The sequence below is a fragment of the Phlebotomus argentipes genome, unplaced genomic scaffold (genome assembly GCF_947086385.1).
Source record: "Phlebotomus argentipes unplaced genomic scaffold, Phlebotomus argentipes genome assembly scaffold_18, whole genome shotgun sequence".
Lineage (NCBI taxonomy): Eukaryota > Metazoa > Arthropoda > Insecta > Diptera > Psychodidae > Phlebotomus > Phlebotomus argentipes.
In genome coordinates, this window is record NW_026776177.1 from 7,978,901 (window position 1) to 7,999,741 (window position 20,841).

General features: G+C 41.2%; 4 protein-coding genes across 5 annotated transcripts; 1 reads left to right on the forward strand and 3 right to left on the reverse strand.

Annotated features, from left to right (window-relative positions):
- Positions 1–131: 131 nt before the first annotated feature.
- On the reverse strand, positions 132–896 carry LOC132259599 (adrenodoxin-like protein 1, mitochondrial). The gene is made up of 3 exons (XM_059757301.1): positions 761–896; positions 643–694; positions 132–586 (listed from the first exon to the last, which is right to left on the reverse strand). The coding sequence occupies exons 1-3, from the start codon at positions 849–851 to the stop codon at positions 235–237; spliced, it is 495 nt and encodes a 164-aa protein (XP_059613284.1). The 5' UTR covers positions 852–896; the 3' UTR covers positions 132–234.
- Positions 897–983: 87 nt separating this feature from the next.
- On the reverse strand, positions 984–6,289 carry LOC132260190 (uncharacterized). 2 transcript variants are annotated; one of them, XM_059758155.1, is made up of 4 exons: positions 6,081–6,289; positions 3,949–4,061; positions 3,805–3,857; positions 984–3,400 (listed from the first exon to the last, which is right to left on the reverse strand). In XM_059758155.1, exons 2-4 carry the CDS (start codon positions 4,033–4,035, stop codon positions 1,078–1,080), a joined length of 2,463 nt encoding a protein of 820 aa, XP_059614138.1. In that variant the 5' UTR covers positions 4,036–4,061; positions 6,081–6,289; the 3' UTR covers positions 984–1,077. The 2 variants fall into 2 exon arrangements, with proteins under 2 accessions (XP_059614138.1, XP_059614139.1); XM_059758156.1 differs by lacking the exons at positions 3,805–3,857; positions 3,949–4,061.
- A 636-nt stretch (positions 6,290–6,925) lies between these two features.
- LOC132260679 (uncharacterized) lies at positions 6,926–18,088 on the forward strand. Its single transcript, XM_059758959.1, has 8 exons — positions 6,926–6,996; positions 11,327–12,470; positions 15,293–15,473; positions 16,091–16,220; positions 16,859–16,999; positions 17,124–17,342; positions 17,687–17,888; positions 17,959–18,088. The coding sequence occupies exons 2-8, from the start codon at positions 11,353–11,355 to the stop codon at positions 18,083–18,085; spliced, it is 2,118 nt and encodes a 705-aa protein (XP_059614942.1). The 5' UTR covers positions 6,926–6,996; positions 11,327–11,352; the 3' UTR covers positions 18,086–18,088.
- A 272-nt stretch (positions 18,089–18,360) lies between these two features.
- Positions 18,361–20,762, reverse strand: LOC132260676 (dnaJ homolog subfamily C member 22). Its single transcript, XM_059758957.1, has 3 exons — positions 20,502–20,762; positions 19,649–19,993; positions 18,361–19,168 (listed from the first exon to the last, which is right to left on the reverse strand). The coding sequence occupies exons 1-3, from the start codon at positions 20,565–20,567 to the stop codon at positions 18,395–18,397; spliced, it is 1,185 nt and encodes a 394-aa protein (XP_059614940.1). The 5' UTR covers positions 20,568–20,762; the 3' UTR covers positions 18,361–18,394.
- Positions 20,763–20,841: the final 79 nt, after the last annotated feature.

Consider the following 20,841-nt stretch of genomic DNA (forward strand, 5'->3'; position numbering starts at 1 on the left):
GATTTTCCGAAGAGGATCTCTTCCCACTCGGTGGTGGACTTTAGAGTAACTTCCGGGGACTAATACTTTTCTACTCTGTAAATATATCAGCAATTCGTGTAATTTATCATGTGTGTCTCAAATAAACTCTCCGGAGGATCACGTGAATCTCCATGAGTCACCGTTTCTCAAGATTGCTGTTTTATTGTTCTAAAAGTGTGAGACCTTAAAGTATACCTTGCAGTGGAGATACGATCAGTGAGGCTTCGGCTTATGGCCATCGACATAGAAGTTCCTGGTCGCTTTCGGGAGTTGCAATTCTAGGCCCTCGAGCTGCTTTGTCAGCACTATTTGACAGCCAAGGCGGGAATTCTGCTTGAGAAAAGGCGCCATGTCCAGCAAGTCGTCCTCCTTCTCTGTGGACTCTGGCAGGTGACTCAGGTAGTCATCTTTCACGTACACATGGCATGTGGTGCACGCCAGGGAAGCCTCGCAAGCGCCCTCCATCTCAATGCCGTGTCGGTGCGCCAGGTAAAGAACATTATCTCCCACTTTTCCCCTCACCGGCGATCGCTTTCCATCCTTATCCACGTACGTGATGTTGACACTACATAAAGACGATTTTGTGTGAAAAACAAAAGTGTTTTAAGGACATAAACTCACACTTCGTCCTCTGACTTGGGGTCCTGCCACTCGAATTCTCCATGTCGATATACTGAAAAGTACGCACAAATTTCTCACAATCTCTGTCGATTTTGTATCTAGACGCAGTGTGGATTACCTTGCGATGCATGGATGTTCCGTGAAATTGCGTACCTCAACACATTTTTGAGAGAACTTTTGGTGAGATTTGCACAACACATGAGAGGCATTTTTATTTACTCCACTGACAGCACTCGTCGAAAGTCGTCGAATTTATGGCGCCCGGAAAACCTTTTATAGCAATTCGAGTGGAGGCCAATTGTGCATCACAGTGAAAAAAGTGAGAAAAATACGGCTTCTCGAAATAAAACAGAGGTAACTTTATTGTTAAAGCATGAGATAATTCAACAGAATCTATGATTTCGAATGGGCACGGATGATACTAAGGATTTGTGGTCAATTTGGCACCGAATGCACTCTATCGGCGTTAGCCTCATTCTTGAAGAATTTCAGGAGATTTGAATGATCTTCCTCCGTGGCAGTTGTCTCGTTCCTCGCCACATTGTCAGCACTCTTGGAGTGATGGACATTCTCGAAGAAGTCCTCAGACTGAGAACCGCTGCGCTGCTTCAGCTGCTTTCCGAAAGGATAAAGCGCTGTGGTGTCGTAACCGACTGTGAAGTCTGATCCTCGCCGCCCCTTGCGCGCCTCCTGGAACAGATTCTGGATTGTGGGACTCACGAGCGGTGAGTCAATGTGATTGTCGAACCAGTTGTTAACATCGTCTATACTTTCTCGGCGTCCGCGCTCTACAGCCAGAGCCAGAAGAGTCTTGTTGGTGACTTGCTCTTTTGGGGTGTCCTTGATGATCTCCGTGTAGTTGTCGTCACTGATGCTTCCTCCTGATGACGATGACGTCCTACTTCTCTCTCGCTCGACGCTGATCTCTGGTACGTTGTTCTTCAGCTCTCGATCAGGTGTTTCTCTGGTCTTTTCGTCCTTAATGTCCACAGTTGTGAAGTCCTCGAGACTGTCCGCCTCCATTTCCAGGAAACTCTGGAATTCCTCAAGGATGGACTTGTTATTGGCATAGATATCGTCCAGGACATTGGAGATGGCTTTCACATCAAAATCCGGGAGGTGAATGATTTTCTCTAGGCTGTCTTCGGTCTTCTGGCGACTCACTTGGCTGAAGGCACTTTCTCCTGCCGGAAGATCAGTGACATCCTTCTTCGCGGGAATGGTGATCGGTGTTGAAGTCAGAGGAGCTAAAGGTTTATCAGGAATCACATCAGACGTGTTCTTGTACGGTTCTCTGATCTCTGTAAGAGATCCTCTGGGTTCCTTTGCCATCTCCTTGACTTCCTCAGTGATCTTAACTGTTGTATTTCCAATTGAAAACATCGTCCTTTTTGCGTCCTCGTCAGGAATTGGTTCCAGATCCGCAGAACTCGCGTTGCTGATCTTCTTTGTCACGGAGACTTTTCTCTTCTCGAGTTTCGATTGCGGCTTCACAAGATCCGATCCGTCCGATCCGTGGTGGACAATTTCCTCAGGCAAATACTCTTGACTCATTTGAAACTCATACACTCTTCGCTTGATTTCACTCATGAGATCCTCCGGAACGAGTGCGCCAGAGCTCTGACACTTCTGCAGCTGTGATCGCTTCGTGGCGATATCTTTGGTCTTGTCCACGGAGGACAGGACGAGATTGTTTGGCATCGAGGGCATTGAGGGGATCTTCTTCATGGTCCTGGGCTTAGGAGAAATGGGCGGAAGTTGAGAACTGACCACCTCGACAATCGTCACGTTTTCGGGGGCCTTCGAGGGCGGAGGCGGTGCAGTTGGAAGATCTTCCCGACTGATGCTTCTCTTCTTTCTAGCGGGCTTCTCCACTTCCGCTGGCGCCGTGATCTCATCGAGATTCTCCACAGACTTGCGATACTTGGCCAGATCTCTATCTGGCTTCTTCGGTCCGACTGCGTCTGAGGATTCGTACTTGTGGAAGTGACGGTGATGCATGTGATCGTCATCGTCGCAGATGTGCTTGCTTTGCTTCCTCTTGGGCACAATCAGAGGCTCCTCCACAGGCACTCTCCCTGCGTACAGAGCATCTTCCTGGGCATATCCATCCAGCATTGCCATGAGGAATTCTGCCTTCTTATCCAGACTGTTGGATTTTGTCAGCTTCTCCTTCTGTGGCTGTGCAGACTCAGCGGAGACTTTATTTTCCTCCACGAACTTCTCAATGGCATCCTTGGACTCTCTCTTGTCGTCATCAGGCTTCTTCTGGTCATCGCTCACGTATTCATCGGAGAGACAATCCGACAGATTCTCCCCGAAGAACTTGTCTGATTTCTTGTTGCCCACTCGCGGCAGGACTTTTTTGTCTAGTTCGCTTGTCGGCGAGTGTTCCTGGCTAAAGTCTGCGAATCCAATGCTGTCGAAATCATAGCTCTGGCTCTGCTTCAGCGGAACAACCACGTCAACGCTCATCTCACGCGGTCTTGCGCTGTTATCGACACTGTCGCATGAGAATCTCCTGGGAGTGTCACCACCGAAGACGTCCTTGAAGCCATTCTTCACTTTTCTCCCGTCCTGACTCAGCATCGAGGGGCGCTTCTTGCGCGGTGGCGCGACTGGGGGAACAGGATCCATTTCGTCCTTCAAGTTGTGAACTCTACTCTTCTGCTGCAGATTACTGTCCTCCAGTTTCAATGTGGAATTCCTAAAAGCATCCAGCTTCGCTGGTTGTGTCTGATGAGGACGGGTTTCGTATCTGAAAGTGAGCAAAAACGGAAAAAGAATATTTATGAGAGGCAATACAATGGAAGATGTATTTGATAGATTATCACGCAATCATTCAAGATAATTGTAGAAATAGAATCTGATGCTGTAATAGGCACATAAATGTGTTTAAGGTGTCAGTAATGTACAAACGAACACATGAAACTGTTTTATACACCGGAAAATCCATGATTTTACTGAGTTTAAAGGCAATTTGTTAGCCAATCAAGAGAATCTGTTCCTAAACGGTTGCAAAATTTGCGATATTAATCAATTTAGATGTTCAAATAAGCACCAGTTATTGCGGCAAATTGTTGAAATGATAGCAATGCGAGGTAGTGTTATAATTAGTTGAACTTCTCTTGTTAGGAAAATGAACAATGAGCATGATCTTACATGTGTTTATTCCAGGATTCTCCGTTCTTTCGGTTCATTGCATTTGGACAGAGCTAAAATTAGCAAGAATATAATCAATTATTTGGAGTGACGTGAAAATTTCTCGTGTGCTTTATAAATAGAAGGGTAATTTGTAATATTTACTTGAGCACATCGTCCAATAACTCTGTCAATGGGACTTTTGGAATCACCCGCTCGATCGACTCGTTCCTTACACAGAATATTGCCCATTTTCTGCGCCTTGACTTCAACACGGCCTGAAATGTGGGCGAAATATCGCGTTATTGGAGATGAAATTGAAACAGGGACACAAAATTTGTATTGCACACATTCAGATAGAGAGAGAGACTTTAGTTGGAAAAACGACGAGAAACAAGCTGAGGATTGAACATTTTCACTTACAGTCGCGAAAATTTAATTATTAACCACAGTCTAATTTTATTCATCCACTTGTGCTTGTTTACTGATCATCACGCTCACATGTTCGTCAACAGTGTGGAGCTCAGAAAAGTTTTGGTGGAACATTTTTCCGGCATAGAGTGTTTGCTAAGAAGGCAAAATGTATTGGCAGGAAAAGCGGGGAAGATAGTTAGAGGTATGTTGTGTCACTTTAATGGAAAAGAGGCATGAAGACACGTGTTGACATGAGAGTTTCCAGTAAGAAGATAGAGACAAAAATGCTATGTGAACAATATTGTCGACCTTCACACATTATTTGATGTGTTTTAGTATTCTTTTTAGCATTTCACGTAACATATTGGACATGAGGAGATAATTTATTTCATTTACTTGTCTTCAGGCCCACGAAAAATGCCACGATGCATGCGGGCTGACTGTGATTATTACTGTGTCACTGTATTAGCAATTTCTCTCGTCATTTTCCGGTAAATCTCTGTGCTTCGCTAATTATCTTGTTGAATTTTATGCCTTTTTTTCATTTCAAATCGTACTGGAAGAGTGAATTTTCAGTAACATCCCGTATCTATTCTACACAGGCACAATCTAACATTATTAAATCATCACTTACGGAGAAATAGGAATGGAGTGAAATTTTATATCATAAAAATTAAGGTGTTGGAAAACAACGAGGGTTTAATAACACCTCACTGGATTATTTCACCTATTTTCGCATTTCTCACACATCTAACACATAAGAGTAGATAGAATATGAGCATCTCTCTTGGATTTTCGTAAAAAAAGAGAGACTTTTGAAGCGCTTGCAAATTTGCAGAGCGAGCAGAAAAAGCTTCTGTAAAACTTCAGCGCAATAATAGAATGACTAATAAATACATAGTTAAAGACTCGTAAATACAACAGACAGTTGAAGAATTTTCATTTACGTGGATGACATCATATTTTAGTAAAAAGATTTCTATTCTACTGCTGTGCCGCTGTGAGAATAGTGTTGTGGAATACACAAATAGGCATTTATTCTTGGGTGAGGAGTGGAATTAACTGGAGGAATGTTGCTTCTTCGGTGGGTTTATCAATAAAATGTTAGATGAAATACGAGCAAAACAGTTGACTGAATGGTGCGCGGAGAGAATTTACAGCTGTGATGATTGTTGTGCAAATGGATTCAGAAATTAGCATTTTATATAAAAAGCCAAAGACTGACCTCAGAGATCGGAAAAGTTGACCGTCAAATTTAATCAATTAAAGCCGAATGTTTGTGGTAATGTTTGTGTACATAAGTTGATGAATGACGTTCTCTTTATTTCCACGACAATCACAGACGCTGTAAACAAGCTTATGTCATTGTGATGATCGCAGATGAGGAAAGTTTTACATGGCGAAAAAAATGAAATGGTACAGAAATAAAGGTATTTTTTGCCTCATCACATTAAAATAAAATGTTAGTAGATAAACATGTCGTATGTGACAATTTTTGAGAGAGGGAAACACATTTCTGATTTACAGTGTGATTAAATGGCAATTTTTGCCATGTGATCATTCAGAGTTTCATGACAAAATCCATGAAGCGTGATGATGAGACACACAGCCAGAGGGAAAATAATTTAGCGAGCAAAATGCGCGCCACAGAAACTCACTGACGTTGAAAATAAATAATAATTCGATGGGTGTCCTCTGGTCAAGGCTCAATTTGTCACACTTGTGAGTATGCAAAAATATATTTGGAATTGCGGACTTTTCGCGCTCTTGCCTTGCAAATTCACTTTCAACTCGCACTCTCTCGCAAAGGTAATCCGCAAATCGATTTAATTTATGTAAGTTGATTGCACCATAATTAAGATTAGCCTCATTAGAGATAATACCTGCAAATGTGCAATTTTGTGTCTGCTGCAGTTCGGATAAGGCGATAGTGTTTCGCAGATTCTCTCTTTTCGCTGTACAAAGTGCGTGTGCTCAGGAAAATGGTTGTTTTTTCTTCACTGTACTGGAGAGAAAATCACGAGATTCCTCTCGCCGTGCGCAGCTCGACTTCACTCACTGGAGTCACAACAAACACTGGCGATTCCCTCTGGGCTGGAGTTTCGATTGTGTGTATTGTGAGGGAATCCATGACTATAGAATGTGAGTGATCTCACGAGAAGTATAGTCTCCACACTGAAAGCTACCGCTGAATTTATCATTCATCAGATACTAGAGTTGAGCTTCTTCTGTGTGATAGATGTAATATTTTGAGTGTGAAAGAGGAAAAAATTGATAGAATTATGCGCATTTCGGCTATAAAAATGAAAACTTGACTTCTAATCGCTTTTCTCAACTCTGTCGGCAACACAGAGCTTCCCATTCTCACCAGTACAATCTCAGGAGGGGGAGTAAAAAATACGCCAGCGATGCTAGCAATTAAAATTTAAGATAGTATTTAAAACAAGATATAGTATATAAGTTTTCATCTTGACTTGTGGTTGAAAAATTGTTTTTACAAACACATTCTCTGGCCCTGTGTATATTTAGTTAATTTTCTTTCAACACACTTTTTCAATAAGCTCATTGTTATACATCTTTTTTCATCGTCTCGTCGGTTTTTCGGCTTGCAGATGGTGCCTTTTATTTGCCTGCAACTACGCCAGAAATCACGACACCAATTATGGCATGAGGAGATGATGGAAGAAGGTGTGAAGAGCGCCAGAGATGAAAATCTGGAGGCGAATATTGATGATGGAGTAACTTAAGCTGTTTTGTTGGAGATCATCCAATCTCGCCAAAATGGATTTCAACGAAGAGGTAGGTGGTTTTCTTGTATTGCTATGACTAGTCTTTCCAAATAATTCTTTTCCTCTTGCATAAGATTGACTTGAAATTGGGGACAAACTCTCTCTCTCTCTCACTTTTTCTGTCTAGCCTTCAACTCAATGGTTGAGAGTAAAATTTGCTTGTGAGAATGTCAACAGTTAAGTAATTTTATCTCATGTTGTTCTACACAGTTCTCCAGCATGTGAAGAGATAAGACAAGAGGTGTGTTTTGAGGAGAACAAAGACTAAATATATTCATGATAGAATCTCTATTGCCAGCACTGTAATTGCTTTCATACTGGCAGAAGGTCACTTGTGAAAATATTGTGATTTATTCTCGATATCACAGATTATTGTTCTTCCTTTCTGGAATGAGATTTATGTGGTTTTTACCTTACATGCTATTTTTCCATCATGGGCCTAAGTTTCCTCCACTTATCGCATAAAAGTAGCGTTCTTGTGTAAATTTATATGTTAGAATCCATGAAAATTCATCATACTTCTTATAACAATAATGCTCTCATTGCAAATTCTAATAGGCTAAAGCTCACTGAATTGAAAAAGAGAACGGTGACCTATATATAATTTCACTGGGTTAAATCATAATCTTAGTGTGGCTATAAAAAAGCCAGTCGATTTACGTGATGTTTACGTGAACTGAGAAATTCTTTCTTGAGCGTCAGAATGTAAGAGCAGAAATTTTGCATTTCAATTGTCTGTCGTGCGTAAATATCAGCAGAAAGAAAACAGATCTTCTGTGTGGCGCACAGGCATGAAAACTACGTGCGATTACGTGGAAATCATGAAGATTCTAGGGAAAAAAGAATGCTTCGTCGTCACTCTAACTTCCTGGCGCGGCGTTTTATCCAATTGAGGTAAAAGACTCAATGAAACACACATACTTGCATGATACGGTGCAAAAGGTGAGGGTGGTTTTCCAACCAACATATCAACAATAGGCAACAGCCGAGTAATTGATGATTTTCCCACCGCGTGAGGAAAATAGCACATAACACACATATAGGCAGATACTCGGTAAATTTTCCCACATAATGCGGGCGTGAGGTGAAGGCTGTGCTTCGCACTGTGGGAGCTTTTTTCTCCTTCGCGCGCGCTTCTGGATATATATCGTGTGGCGCACGTTCTCATATGCTGGCGGGGTTCTTTTTTTGCATAACACCATATGAATATCCGCGTGTATAATTTTATGTATTGCCGAAGCGCAAACAACTGAATCAAAGTCACACGCCACAGAAGCACCCAATAAGCTTTTTAGAGACTTTTCACTCACTGTTTTCATGTTAGTTCTGTGCGGAAAATCATGAACATCGCATCGGGAGTGATTTTCGCAATATTTCCACATCGTTCTTTCAGTCTTTCGCATACTTCCACCAGTGAATATTCTGTCGTCAAGCGGTGATGGTGGAATTGGGACATTAAGTTGCTGTTTGCAAGAAGAAGTGATAAATCTGTGAAAGTTCCTTAACAATGACTAGGTATATATGTAATTGCTCTCGCTGGAGATTGATTATTTTAGCTAATTTCTGTGCTGAACTCAATTTATGAAGAGTGACCTATTATTGTCAGAGCGTTTTTTTCACACCACTTTTTAGACAACAATAGTGAAATAAGTACAAAGTGATAGCGATGTTTCACCGAATTTTCCGATAAATCAAAATAGAGTTACTGCTTCGTGTGGCAAATTGGAATGACACGGATAAGAGGGTGAAAAGGCGGAAAATGCTGTGTATTTGGAGTAATAATAGCTTTATAGAGAGAATAGTTGAAGATCACAAGGACGAAGTCGCACGTAAAGTGCAGAGTGTCCATTGATAGATTGATGGTTTCCAATTTTCCAGAAGCAATAAAAGTCAAGACTAGAGAAAGGCAAATGCTTCATAAATTCACGTTGTTCACGCAATAAATGCTTATTTCTGACCAAAAACACATCAAAATCGTTCTATTTTCCGCCTCTAGTGCGATAACATGAACGTCATCCATGTTTGGAAGGTGCTTTTTTGAGGGTGAAGGCGAGTGAATATCGACAAAATGGTACTGCAGTTCAGTCTTGGGGTTTTGCAACTACAACAATCGACCTCCTCACATTGTATCTATTCTAACTAATGTGTATTCGCAAATTTGCAGGCAAAGTGACTCATTTCTTATGCTTTCCCTTTCACTCTCGTCCGCAGTGGTTTTCAATGGTGATGCGACAGAGTGTTTTGTGTGTATTTTTGATGATACTTTTGACCATCTTGTATCACACGATAGGGATATAAATAGATTCCTTGGTTTTTTTTCACTGTCGCACACATTGCAGAAAATTGAGAGAGTCACAGATGAAAGTGAATTGAAAATGTGCGTGGGATTAATTCACTCGGGCTTGAACTTCGAGATTGGGAGACACATTTAACAAATACTGTTGTGTGACAAAAACACACAAACCGCGACCTGCCTCAAGTAAATTTATTCAATAGAAATACTTTCTGGCAATTCTGTGAGTCAATTGAATTGATAACCGCTTGGCAGTGTTGCAGATTTCACTCTGTGACGTCTAAGCGAAAAAGGCTCAAGGTGCGATATAGTGAAAATTAATTGGCTTTCAGTTCATAAAGCGTGAGAAAATGCTGATACAGAAAGTTTTTCTTCGGCCGTGCGCAGGCAGGAACCAGCGTTGAGGGAAGGTTTGTGTGTAGCCTATAAACACAGAAACTCATCGCCGGAAATTGCACTCTCCTTGCGCTCCGCCATACTTTCACCCACCTTGCAGCACATCAAAGGGAATTCTTCTCTACTTGAGTTCCATTTAAGTGTCAAGAAAGTTTTCCAGACTTTCTGCTATATAATATTCTCTACCAATAATGAGGCTTAGGCTCTTGTATTATAATTAAAGATATTCAATGAAATATGAGAATTGCTTGTGAAAAACACGTAAGACTCGTACAAGATAATCATTCTACAAATCTTGAAGGATTCTTACATGAATTTCTGGCGTATTTCAGGAAAGATGCGGAGAAAGTGGGATCAAAGAAGATATTATCGTTCGAAAGCAATCGGAGATTTACATTAAAATGATTTGCTACTTGATCTGGTTCTTTTGGTGTTATTAACCACCAATTTGTGTGCGGAAAATTCTGTGATCTTCCCAATAGAGATTGCGCGAAATGATTATTTAGCAAACATCCACTAAATAAATCGGGCAATCTTTGGGTGTTTCAAAGTGAATCTCTTAAAAGAAACAAGCAAATGTATGCTTTGTAAACAAAATGTTGACTTCAACTAGCTTTTCCGCTGTGATTAATTAAATTTCTGCAAATTTGTATGCTATTGCACAATGCTTTAACCTCTTCACCTTGTCATCGAGTGTGAAATGGCGATGAAAGTGGAGGCGTGAGCACATTTCAGTAAAAAGTCATGCAATGGTTTATATTTGAAAATTTCCTCGATATTAAGGTACACAAAACAGAAAAACAGATGAATGACTTTTTGAGTTGTCTTTTTTAATAGCATATCATGCAGTGGCATGTTCAATATCTATTTAAATACTTGTGAAATTCAGAAGTGAACACATTGAATTTACACGCGGAATTTCTGTCTAAAATTACAACTTCAATTATACGATTCTCGTGCTCGTATTTTTTTTAAACCCATGTGCGTCTGGTATTTCTTGTCTATTTTTCATGTTCATCTTATTTACATTTGGTTGTCTTGACGCTAATTTTAAATATTCACTGCGTGAGAAGAGTTTCTCGTGATGACAGGCAAAAATTCGGCAAGAAAATTGGAAGAGAGGCAAAGAGAAAATGAGAATCTGATAATAGAGCTATCGTGACTAAAACACCTCTGGCGCTAAAAAAGAGAAGAAGCTCAAAGAGGGTAAAAGTATGTGACAAATTTGTGTCGAAGAGTGCAAAGAATACAAGGGTGGTTGAATTGGAGTCCTCTAGAGGCATTCTAACACGTTATTTAATTTGCCGGTTGCATGACAGCACGAAAGTATATAGAGAATGTGTATATGCGGTGATTTGTGTCACTTGAGCTTCCTAGCTTTCCCTTCGTGAGCGAGCTTCACATATGCGGAGAAGAAAGTTGCTGTCCTGGAAATAGTTTTGGTTCTAAGGCGATATTTTTGGGGTGCGAAATCAGGCTTGCACCATCGATTTCTTAACAGCTGTTCCACTAAACTTTCCCACTTGTTGAAGTTATGTCTTTCGGAGTCTCTTTGGTGGGCGGAAAGCAATTGGCCCAGTTCTTTATATAGGATATTTTTTCAGTTGAATATTAAAAATAACTAATCTTTTCCGTCTCTTCTCTATTTCAGATGTGTTATGAATCTCCTTGATGAACATGAGCAGTTCTGTGTCCTCCAATAACGGACGAAAAGTGCGATTTACCCTTCCTGGTCAGGAGTTTGTGTTTGATCCACCCAAAATTGTCACGCCTCGCAACAAAGTTGTGCACGGAACACGCCAGTACATCAACGGAACACTTCAATCTACAAAGTTCGCGTCTGTGCCAGAGTCTGCGATTGTCAAGAGGGAACTTCAGCCACTTCCTCCGCGAGAACCTCTGCCAGAACCGCGTCCAGTGCAGAAGACGAAGCTTAAGATAGAATTGCCGCCAAATGCTGCATCGAAAGCCAGTCCGGATTTTGTGCGACAGAAGCTCTCTGTGGGATTGGAGAATCTCACGATAGATAGCAGGACGTCAAAGAAGGCAGATCCTATTGCCGAGAGGTTAACCAAATTGAGTATTGTTACACCTAAGTTGGTGGCTAAAGAACCTGTGCGACAAGTGAGGGAATTCCCAGATATTCATCACAAATTCGCTGCATTTGATAATTTATCGCCAATTCGGGGTCAAGGAAGAAACACAGGGACTGGAAAGAACGCAGGAAGTGAAGAATCGACAAGATTGCCACGAAGACAGACGAATTCTGCTGTGAGATCTGTTAAAATAACACAAAAAGTGTCGCGACAGAGTGTTATATCATCTCAGGCGTCACCATCGAGAGCACGTCAGTCCAAGAGTGCCTTCAAGCCCTTTCAGATCATTGACACACGCTTTCCTGGCCACGAATTGCAGTCCACAAACTTCAATTCATCGACTGAGGAACTGAAAAATCGCCCGAGTTTGCCCACAGTTGAAGTGACTGGAGTCCATTTGCATTCGGACGCGGAGGAATTGAGTGGGTGTTGGGGTGTGAATGAGGAGAATAGCAGAGGATTTCTGCGAGTACCTGAATTGAGTGATATCTCAGAAAACATCTACGAAGCCTCAGTGGCGGGAAACGCTTCGAATAACAGCGGAGAGATTGAGCCTTCGGAAAATGTGGCTCAATTCTGGGACTTCGTACAGAGATGGCGGACTATACGCTTAGGTTCGAGTAAGAAGAAGTTTTCCAATTTGAATCGACAGTCGTCTGCAGTTTCTGTTCAGCGCTCAATTAAAACGGTCGAAAAGAGGTAATTGATGCTGATTTCCATAAGTTACTGCAATAAGCACTTTTCCCTCGCATTGCCTATGGATTTTTTTTGTTCTTTCTCTTGTCGAAAAATACGCAGTGATTTGTTGTGGAGTCGTGAGAGTGTATTTTTAGTGCAAAGAAGCGCACATTTTGTGTGAATTTCGTGGAAATATTACTCAAGTATCACTCAAATTTTGGGATTTCTTTGGAAATTCGATTCAAAGACGATTGCCCACTCAGATGAGCCTCAGCGTTCCACGAGGCAGGAGTTTATTTTAGGAAAACCAACCGTGAGATTATTACGTGAAATTGTGGTGATTTTATTGTATGATTGGCAGACAAACAGCTGCATTTATTGTCTTACTGAAGTAAACAGTTACAATCATTTGTGGTAATGCTGAAAAGTTGTATTGAAAATTTGAGATTGCGTGAAAGATATGTACCTATTTTAGGGACAGTGTGCTTGAACGGTGAGATTAACACCCATTAAGAATCAGCAAAAAAACTCTGCTTATTAGCAAATTGCGTTGCGTGAAATGTTTTATAATAGCATCTCATCACAATTTTATTAGTTTTCTACCCTCAAGCAAGTTAAGTGAATGATTTACAACTCAATTAAATCTGTAACTCTATTGACTTGACTTAATTGTTGATTAAACTGTTGCTGTTCTCTCAATTCTCGCTCACATGTCTTCAACACAAAATCATCAGCAGATTGCTGATGAAAAATCACCGCCAGAGATTTTCCTCGGCAGCTTTTGAGGTGCTGAAGAGAGGAAAGAGAATCAAAAAGCAAGTCTGCGGCGGTCTTTTTTCGCAAAAATAAAACGGGTGAAAGAGGAGCGATAGTAAAAATTCAATTACCGTAAAAATGCCCCCCTGAAAAGTAAGCATTCTTGACGAGAACATCTTACTGTGTAAACTGTTCCCGCGGTGAATAATGGTGGTATTAGAACATTGAGGAGAGTTTTTGTCTCTCGCGGAAATATTTATTTTGGGAAAATCCAATTTTACACATTTTCAATTGCTCTTTCGTCAGTCACTATCGATGATGTGGGATTTACATGGGCGCACAGAGGGAATGCGGAGCTATTCCTTCTCTAAATTAACTCAATGTCCAATTGCGTTCAGCTTCGCAATCCGACATCCAACAGTTTTGCCCAGTGCAAAAGGAGAAAATAGCAAGAGACGCATATCTATTGTATGCAAATTGCATTTGAGCTCAGACACACGAGCCACCAGAGAAAATAAACGGATAGAGACATAACATTTAAAAGAAATTAGTAGTTGCTCGAAGTGGGGGATTATTTCAGGACTAAAGTGCGCCAGAGAATTCCACGAACGTGTTGGAGGAGCGGAAAAAGCAGGGAATTATTGGTAGAAAGAAAAATTTAATGCGAATCCAATAATATCGTGACGTAAAGACGTAATTACTTCGTGCCTGTCTCACTAATATAAACATTATATTCAATAATCTCTGAAAATTTTTGCTTACCAAACACTTTGAATACTAAAATGATTTTCCATCGCGAATTCACTGTCTGCAAATTCACCGTGTTTCTTTAGACTTTCGTGTATTAGCATATTGTGAAGGAAGGTGGAAAAAATGGGTGGAGATAAGCGCCTGATTCTTACTAAAGTTCAATTTTTCCACTTCGTCATGTGTTTAAATACGGAAACAATGAGTAACTTTGATCTATGATTTACCGGTTTTTTAATAGAAGAAGAGGATCTGCCAAAGAAATCTTTTTATATATTTTTATGACTTACGAATATGAACGCATAGTTTTGCGTCAATGATTAGTGTGTGTTGATTTTTTAAGTCATTTTAATACTATTATTGATTAATTGACACTGCGGTTGGTTGGAAAAATAAATCTCAACTCCACACTTTGCGCCCGTGAAGTTGAAGGTTGAATTCTCACCGAGAAATTGAGTGGAAAACGACCGAAAATTGCCTTGTTATGTGCTTTTTTCGCGTCTCCCTTTGCAACACACAATCATGATGTTTCACACTTTATGCGGCCAAACCTCTGGATTGGCTCAAAAAAGCACAATATGTGTGGTTGTGTGTTTAAAGTTAAATATTTGGACAATGTATTATTTTAAAATGAGGCAGCTTGAGCGCGATGAGGAGGAAAAATCGGAAAAGCGCCATAAATCGCGCAGTAATTATTGAAATCTATTTATAAGCCTGAGAAAACATTCATTCTTTCTTTCTCCATGGCAAATGGTGTAGGAAAAAAAAGGTGTGGGAAAGTTTTAAAGCCCCCAATAAAATGAAAGGTTCTATTCGGGAAATATAGGGCAGTATTTTTCATAGGAAAAACTAGATGGTGAAATTACATTTGGGTGGGCAACATAAAGTAGCGCTTTGAGTGTTTCAACATTTGTGCAATTTCACGGCCGAGTGGGAAAAAACGCAGTGTGATAATGTTTCGTGATAAATCCTCATCAATGTTCTTTCTGCATTGCACGTGGCAAAAATTTGATGGTGGTTTTTCAGCCTGGGTGTCTTTTTTCTCATGGGGTTTGAGTGATTTTAAATGTTGCGATAAATCACATTTCATGTGGAAGTGAAGAGAAAAAATGGGCAGAAACAGAGAGCACATGTCTTATGTGATGAAAAGATAATGTTGTAGCATTTTTAACGCTGTCATCCTTTTTGCTTCTCCCGCCACCCCGCGAAGATTGTTATTATTATTGTACCAGAATCCTCAATTAAGTTAATTGACATGCGACTGATTGCCAGAGTATGAATGACTAATTCTCGCTGATGTGGTCATTTGTGCTTTAATCTCCGTCTCCTTCTCGTTCAAGAGCCCAAATAACGTCACGTCTGCGAACGCTGAGGATGAATTTGGAGCAAGTGCCAATGGTGAGCACACTCCTGCGAGCGGCTAGAGATGCTAATGAGCTCCTGCTCAAGGAAGCACTGCGGGACATCCTGATAAATGGCGTCACAAAAGAAGATCTCAATTCCACCGACAAAAGCGGAAGGGTGAGTTTCAGCATTGATAAACTTTAGGCCATGAGCGTAGCCAAGATTTGGGCGAGAAAAGGATGTGAATTTTAAGTGTATTATCATCACACTTCGATGTGTCTCGAAAAGTTTCTGAAAGAATCATCATTTTAAAGGCCCAATTGTATGAAAAGTTTTAGAATAACTTGCTTTTCTTGTTAGCCAAACTACTTCCTTGCGCCCTTGCTTTAGGCGCCTCTGTGTGTGCTGATTAGTGGAAAAGGAGGATGATGAAAAATCAGATAAGACGCGTGAGACTTTCCACTGCTGTGGAATTGAAGGAAAGTGAAGGGTTCAATGGCCCAGTTTATTTTACCACCTCGACATCAGTCACATGACCAAATTTGGCTGAAATGCCCATAAAAAAGAAGTGAAACGTTTTGAATTTATGATTGTAATTCGTCAAAATCCACTTGTTTGTTTGCCATTGAACATTTCAATGGGTGTGATTTGTGTAGTGGTAGGAAACGCATTGGAATCGGGTTTTATTATTCCGATCGTGCAAGACGCGAGCGATGTGTCTCTAGTCATTGAAATTTCAGCAATCAATATCTCGGTGTTGGATTCAATTCAAATGTGTCTTAACCTCCTTGCAGACGGCCATCTCCTATATTTGTTCAACAAATTTGACGCATTTTCTGGACATTTTCCTCCAATTGCCGGGAATTGACGTGAACAAGTCGGACAATGAGGGAAATTCACCACTACACTTTGCCGCACAAGCCGGTAAGTTGATCTCATTCAAAGCGGATGAATTCGAAGGCAAAAAATGCGATTGCTCATGATGATGGATAAATGATAATTGTGTAGTTTTCATGCCTACAAAAAAAATCGAGAGATAATTCAGTCCTAGATTAGTATTGTAAACAGAATTGTAAACCTTCAAAATGCCAATATAATTTCGTGATTTCTGGGAAGAATCATAGCTCAAAATCGACTGTGGGCTGATGAAAATGTTTATTGGACATTGATACGAACGTGGGAAAATCTAATAAGATTCAGCCTACATACATAATACATTTTATTCACACATTTACGTTTACGCACGAAGTTCGAAAGTTCAAAGAAGTTTTTGCTTAAATTTCCATTCCTACGCTGAAATGGTTTGAAATATCAATTTTTGGTACAATATTTGCAGTGAAATTTCTCATCTTAAACTGTATGTTTGATGGTTGAAGTGAGGAATGAAGCAACTCTTACACTATTTGTTATAGAATTAGTAGAATTATTCAAGTCGGGCGTCATTGAATTATCGCAATATATGTGCTGAATGATAAATATTTGGTCTCTGTAAATTCACACATCAATTGAATAATGCTCTCTTCTCTAACTTATCGTAATATTGATTTGTGCTCACGAAAAAGGTCAAGTCGACGTGGTGAATATGCTGTTGTCAAGAAGTCGCAGCATTGTTGTGGATGCAAAGAACAACCTGGGCTTCACGCCACTCATGAAGGCCGCCCTGCAAGGTCGCACAAAGTGCGCGAAGCTCCTTCTGTTCGCTGGTAAGTGCAAATGAGCACGTCTTCCACCCTTGCTTTGCATTCGAAATGAGCACACGGCGTGTTTACACTGTCGCATTTCTTCCTCGTGTCATTGTTGCTGTCTCGCGGTGGCGGTTGCCAAAAGGAGCTTCACCTGTTGAAACGGATTCGGGCCGGGGAATGAGGCCGGAGCAGTGGGCGAAGTTCTGCGGGCGCTACTCGTGTGCTGAGATGATAGAGAAGTGCGCCAGATCGCGTCTGCTGGAGAAGACGAGCTCCTGCAAGTGGTCAAATGATTCCCTCGCTCTGGACAAACCTGCCGTCTCCCGAAGCAGAACAACACCGAATCAGCAGCAAAGTGGTGGTGAGTTCTTCATCAAATTTCTCTATACGTTTCTTCAAATAATCCACTGATGACTCATGACAGTAAGTGATACTGAAATAAGGACATACACGAAACTCTTTGCCGACTCAAACTTCTGGCTCAACATAGAAATTTGTGGTAGCGATGAATCAGAGCTTCAAATGTTCCTATTTAAATGCTACTCGCTGTTCCTTTTATCATTGCTAGACGGTCAAGCAATTCAAAGAATCCCTCGTAGTTGAAAACGCTTATATTATGCACCATCTGGGATGCACTTTCCTAGGAATGCCACTGATAAAATGCTAATGTGTGTCTTTTTTCTCTTTCCACGCTTGTGCGGTCAGGAATTCGCTCGAAATTCCGTAAAGTCTTTCCATTTACTCTCCCATTTCGTGATAAGCAGTACAAGGAGGATCCGGCGTCGGGCACAGAGATTGTTCAGTATCTCTCTGCGGCAGCTCTCTGTGCCAGTGGCCCTGTGGTTCTTCCGGCAAATGGCAATTCGAAGATCATCAAAAGCATCATAAGACCACTAGAAGTGCCAAAGTAAGACGCTAAAATTTTCCTTAAGAATCTGTGCTAATTGAGGACTTTTTCCCCTTTTTCTGTGCTGCAGATTAGAGGTGACTTTGGCCAATAATATGTCTCTTATAAGGAAGTATGAAAATTCCAGCTTCTCTGAAGACACAGAGTCGGTTGAGAGTTCTCAGCCGATGTCGTCGCCATCGCGCGGGAAGAAGTGAGACTGCGGTGCGTGTCTCCACTCGGCGCTCATTTTTGCATTGGAGAGATTTCTACACAATTCTTAGGCTCTTTTCTATGGAAAGTTCAGTATTTCAGAGAGGCTAGCAAATTGACTCTCGAAAAGAAATAAATCCTCAAGACTTAAAGAGTCACCACGAAGGATATAATCCAAGAAATTGACAAGATAATGTTTTTCCTCTTTCCATATTATGTTTTCCTTTCTTTTTATATATTATAAAACAGACAAGCGCTCAATGCATGGTAGATTTAATTTAAAAGAATATTGACTGTTTTTTAAATGTCGCATTTTACAATTCTTCGTTGAATTTCTTATTCTTTCGCCTTCGCTGGTTCTTAATTTTGCTGAGAACCTCATAGGCTTTCTGGATCTCCATGAATTTCTCCTGAACGACGACTTTCTGCTCCTCGTCCTTCACCTTGTCCGGATGGTATTCTCGCGAAAGCTTTCTGTAGACGGATGTAATTTCGCTCTGAGACGCAGTTGGACTTACTCCGAGCACTTTGTAGGCATTTTGCTCTCCAGTCGCGTCCATTTGGTCGATGATCTGTCGCCAGGTTTCTTTCCAGCCGTTGTGCTTCGCGAATTGCCACGTCTCGTGCAGTGTCGCCTTCAAATCCACCCACCAAGGTGACGTCAGGAAGTTGTGAATCGCCTCGTGCACCGGAACTTCATCCCCTTCGCTGTCCTGGATCTTTCCGTTGAAGTACAAATAGCAAATCCACAGAGAAGAGTAGCAGGAGATTGCGAGGACGAGATAAAAGCCGCGCTTGCACAGGCCATGACGCTTTGGGCGTTCCAAGCGCCACTTCTTGGAACACATGTCGAAGACGGATGCTGAAATTACGATCATGATCAGCATCCAGTAGTCTTCGTCGTAGAGCTTGTATCTAATCGGATACGAAGCGTACGCGGCGATGAGACAGTGCCACAGTGGGCCTTTTTCGCGACCAATATTGCCCACAATCCAGACGCCAAGCGAGGTAAAGAAAGGCAGGGTCCAGTGGAGGAAGCTGAAATCTATCCCGGCGAAGATCTCTTCTGGAATGGCAATTTTAGCCACCTAAAAAGAAACGATAGAATTTATTAAGAGAATATCCTATGCTAATCTATTCAAATGTTTCCTTCAATCGTGGCAAAATATTTCAGCTTTAAAAAATATTTGCATATCCAACAAATTGTGAAATGCATTGGAATAAACAGAAGAAAAATTTGCAAATAAACATTCGATAAGCACTTAGCTTCAGTGGTCAGATCATATGATAATAGAAGAGAATCATATATCAAGAGTCAGTAAAATTTTATCAGTTGTATTTATATCTAAAAGTTAACTTCTATATAAATTTCAGTAAGAAAAACATTTTCTCAAATTTCCACAATAATTTACTATGGATTTCTTTCTGAGATACAATGGACAAAAAAACATAAACTCTTCTACACTGCATAGAAATTAGAATTGTAAATTAATGAATTGGTGATAAGACATGACCTTCAGATGGGAGCTTTACAGACTCTTATGCTAAAGCGAATACTTTTTAAGTACCTGTGTGAACACGTAAGCCATCAAGATTGCTCCCATGAAGCGAGTCGTATTGAAGGGTGGCTTCTTGTGCTTGTTCAGTCTGGCCACGAATTTGGCCACAAACACTGGATCATCGTTGGCATCCCGCACGTATTCCGGGATCTTGAAGATCTCCGATATCCAGCCGATGCCGAAGTAGCCGCCCAGAGTGCACCACCACACAAAGGCATGGCGATCCCGGTGGAGGTAGAGATGATGAGCCCCGAACACGCCGCCGATCAGCCACCACACGTACGCCACGAGGACGGATTTGGGCTTCGGTGCATCTTCTGACGCGTGAAGCGACTCGTAAGGCGAGTTGGGGCGCTGCGGAGAAAAAGTGTGGGTTAATAAACCGTTCGTTTGATCAGCTGTTTCAGGTGGATTTCGCCTCTCCTACACCAAAGTGTTCCATTTCGCGAGTGTCTATCACGATCATCATGATAATGCGTTGGGAAGGAATTGAATTTCAATATCTTGCATCAATGAGAACAAAGTTGACAAATGACTAACATAAATTCGAGAATAAATTGTGGTAATAATTTAGTCTGAACACTTCCGAAATGAGTAAAATTAATTATTCAATTGCTGTTATCACACTTTCGCATGGTGATATCTGTCTTGGAGGTCTTGGAGCACGTTTACCATATTTTCGCGTGGCATTGTTTTGCTTATTACTCAGTAAATTTGCCATCGCACAAAGCCCGTTTCATCATCTTCTGTATTTGCCACAAGAAGTCCCCACGGGTATTTTATTTGCTCTACGCACACGTGCAACGTCACAAAGTCCCGTTAAACCTGCTGGAAGAGAGACCACGAAAGGTGTATTTTATACCTTCTTCTCTGACGACGTCTGGCTCTTCTTCGTGCTGTTTTTCACACCATTCTGCATGGGAGACATCCTGGATCACAGATTCCTATCAAAAGTTATCCTCAACAGCTGCTGATGAGTTGTCGCCACTTAATAATTTCCACTAAAAGCACCTCAGAAATGATTCTTTCGAATTCAAATCGAGCAAAACACTGGGCATCAGATGTGGCCGAGATCGCGTCGCGCACAGTTACACACTTTCTGGCGAACAGCAAGAACACACGGAAAGGCGCACACTGGAACACATTTTTCTTCAACTCCAATTGGAGACTTTCCAGGCTTGTGATGCCAAGCGGCCGGCGAA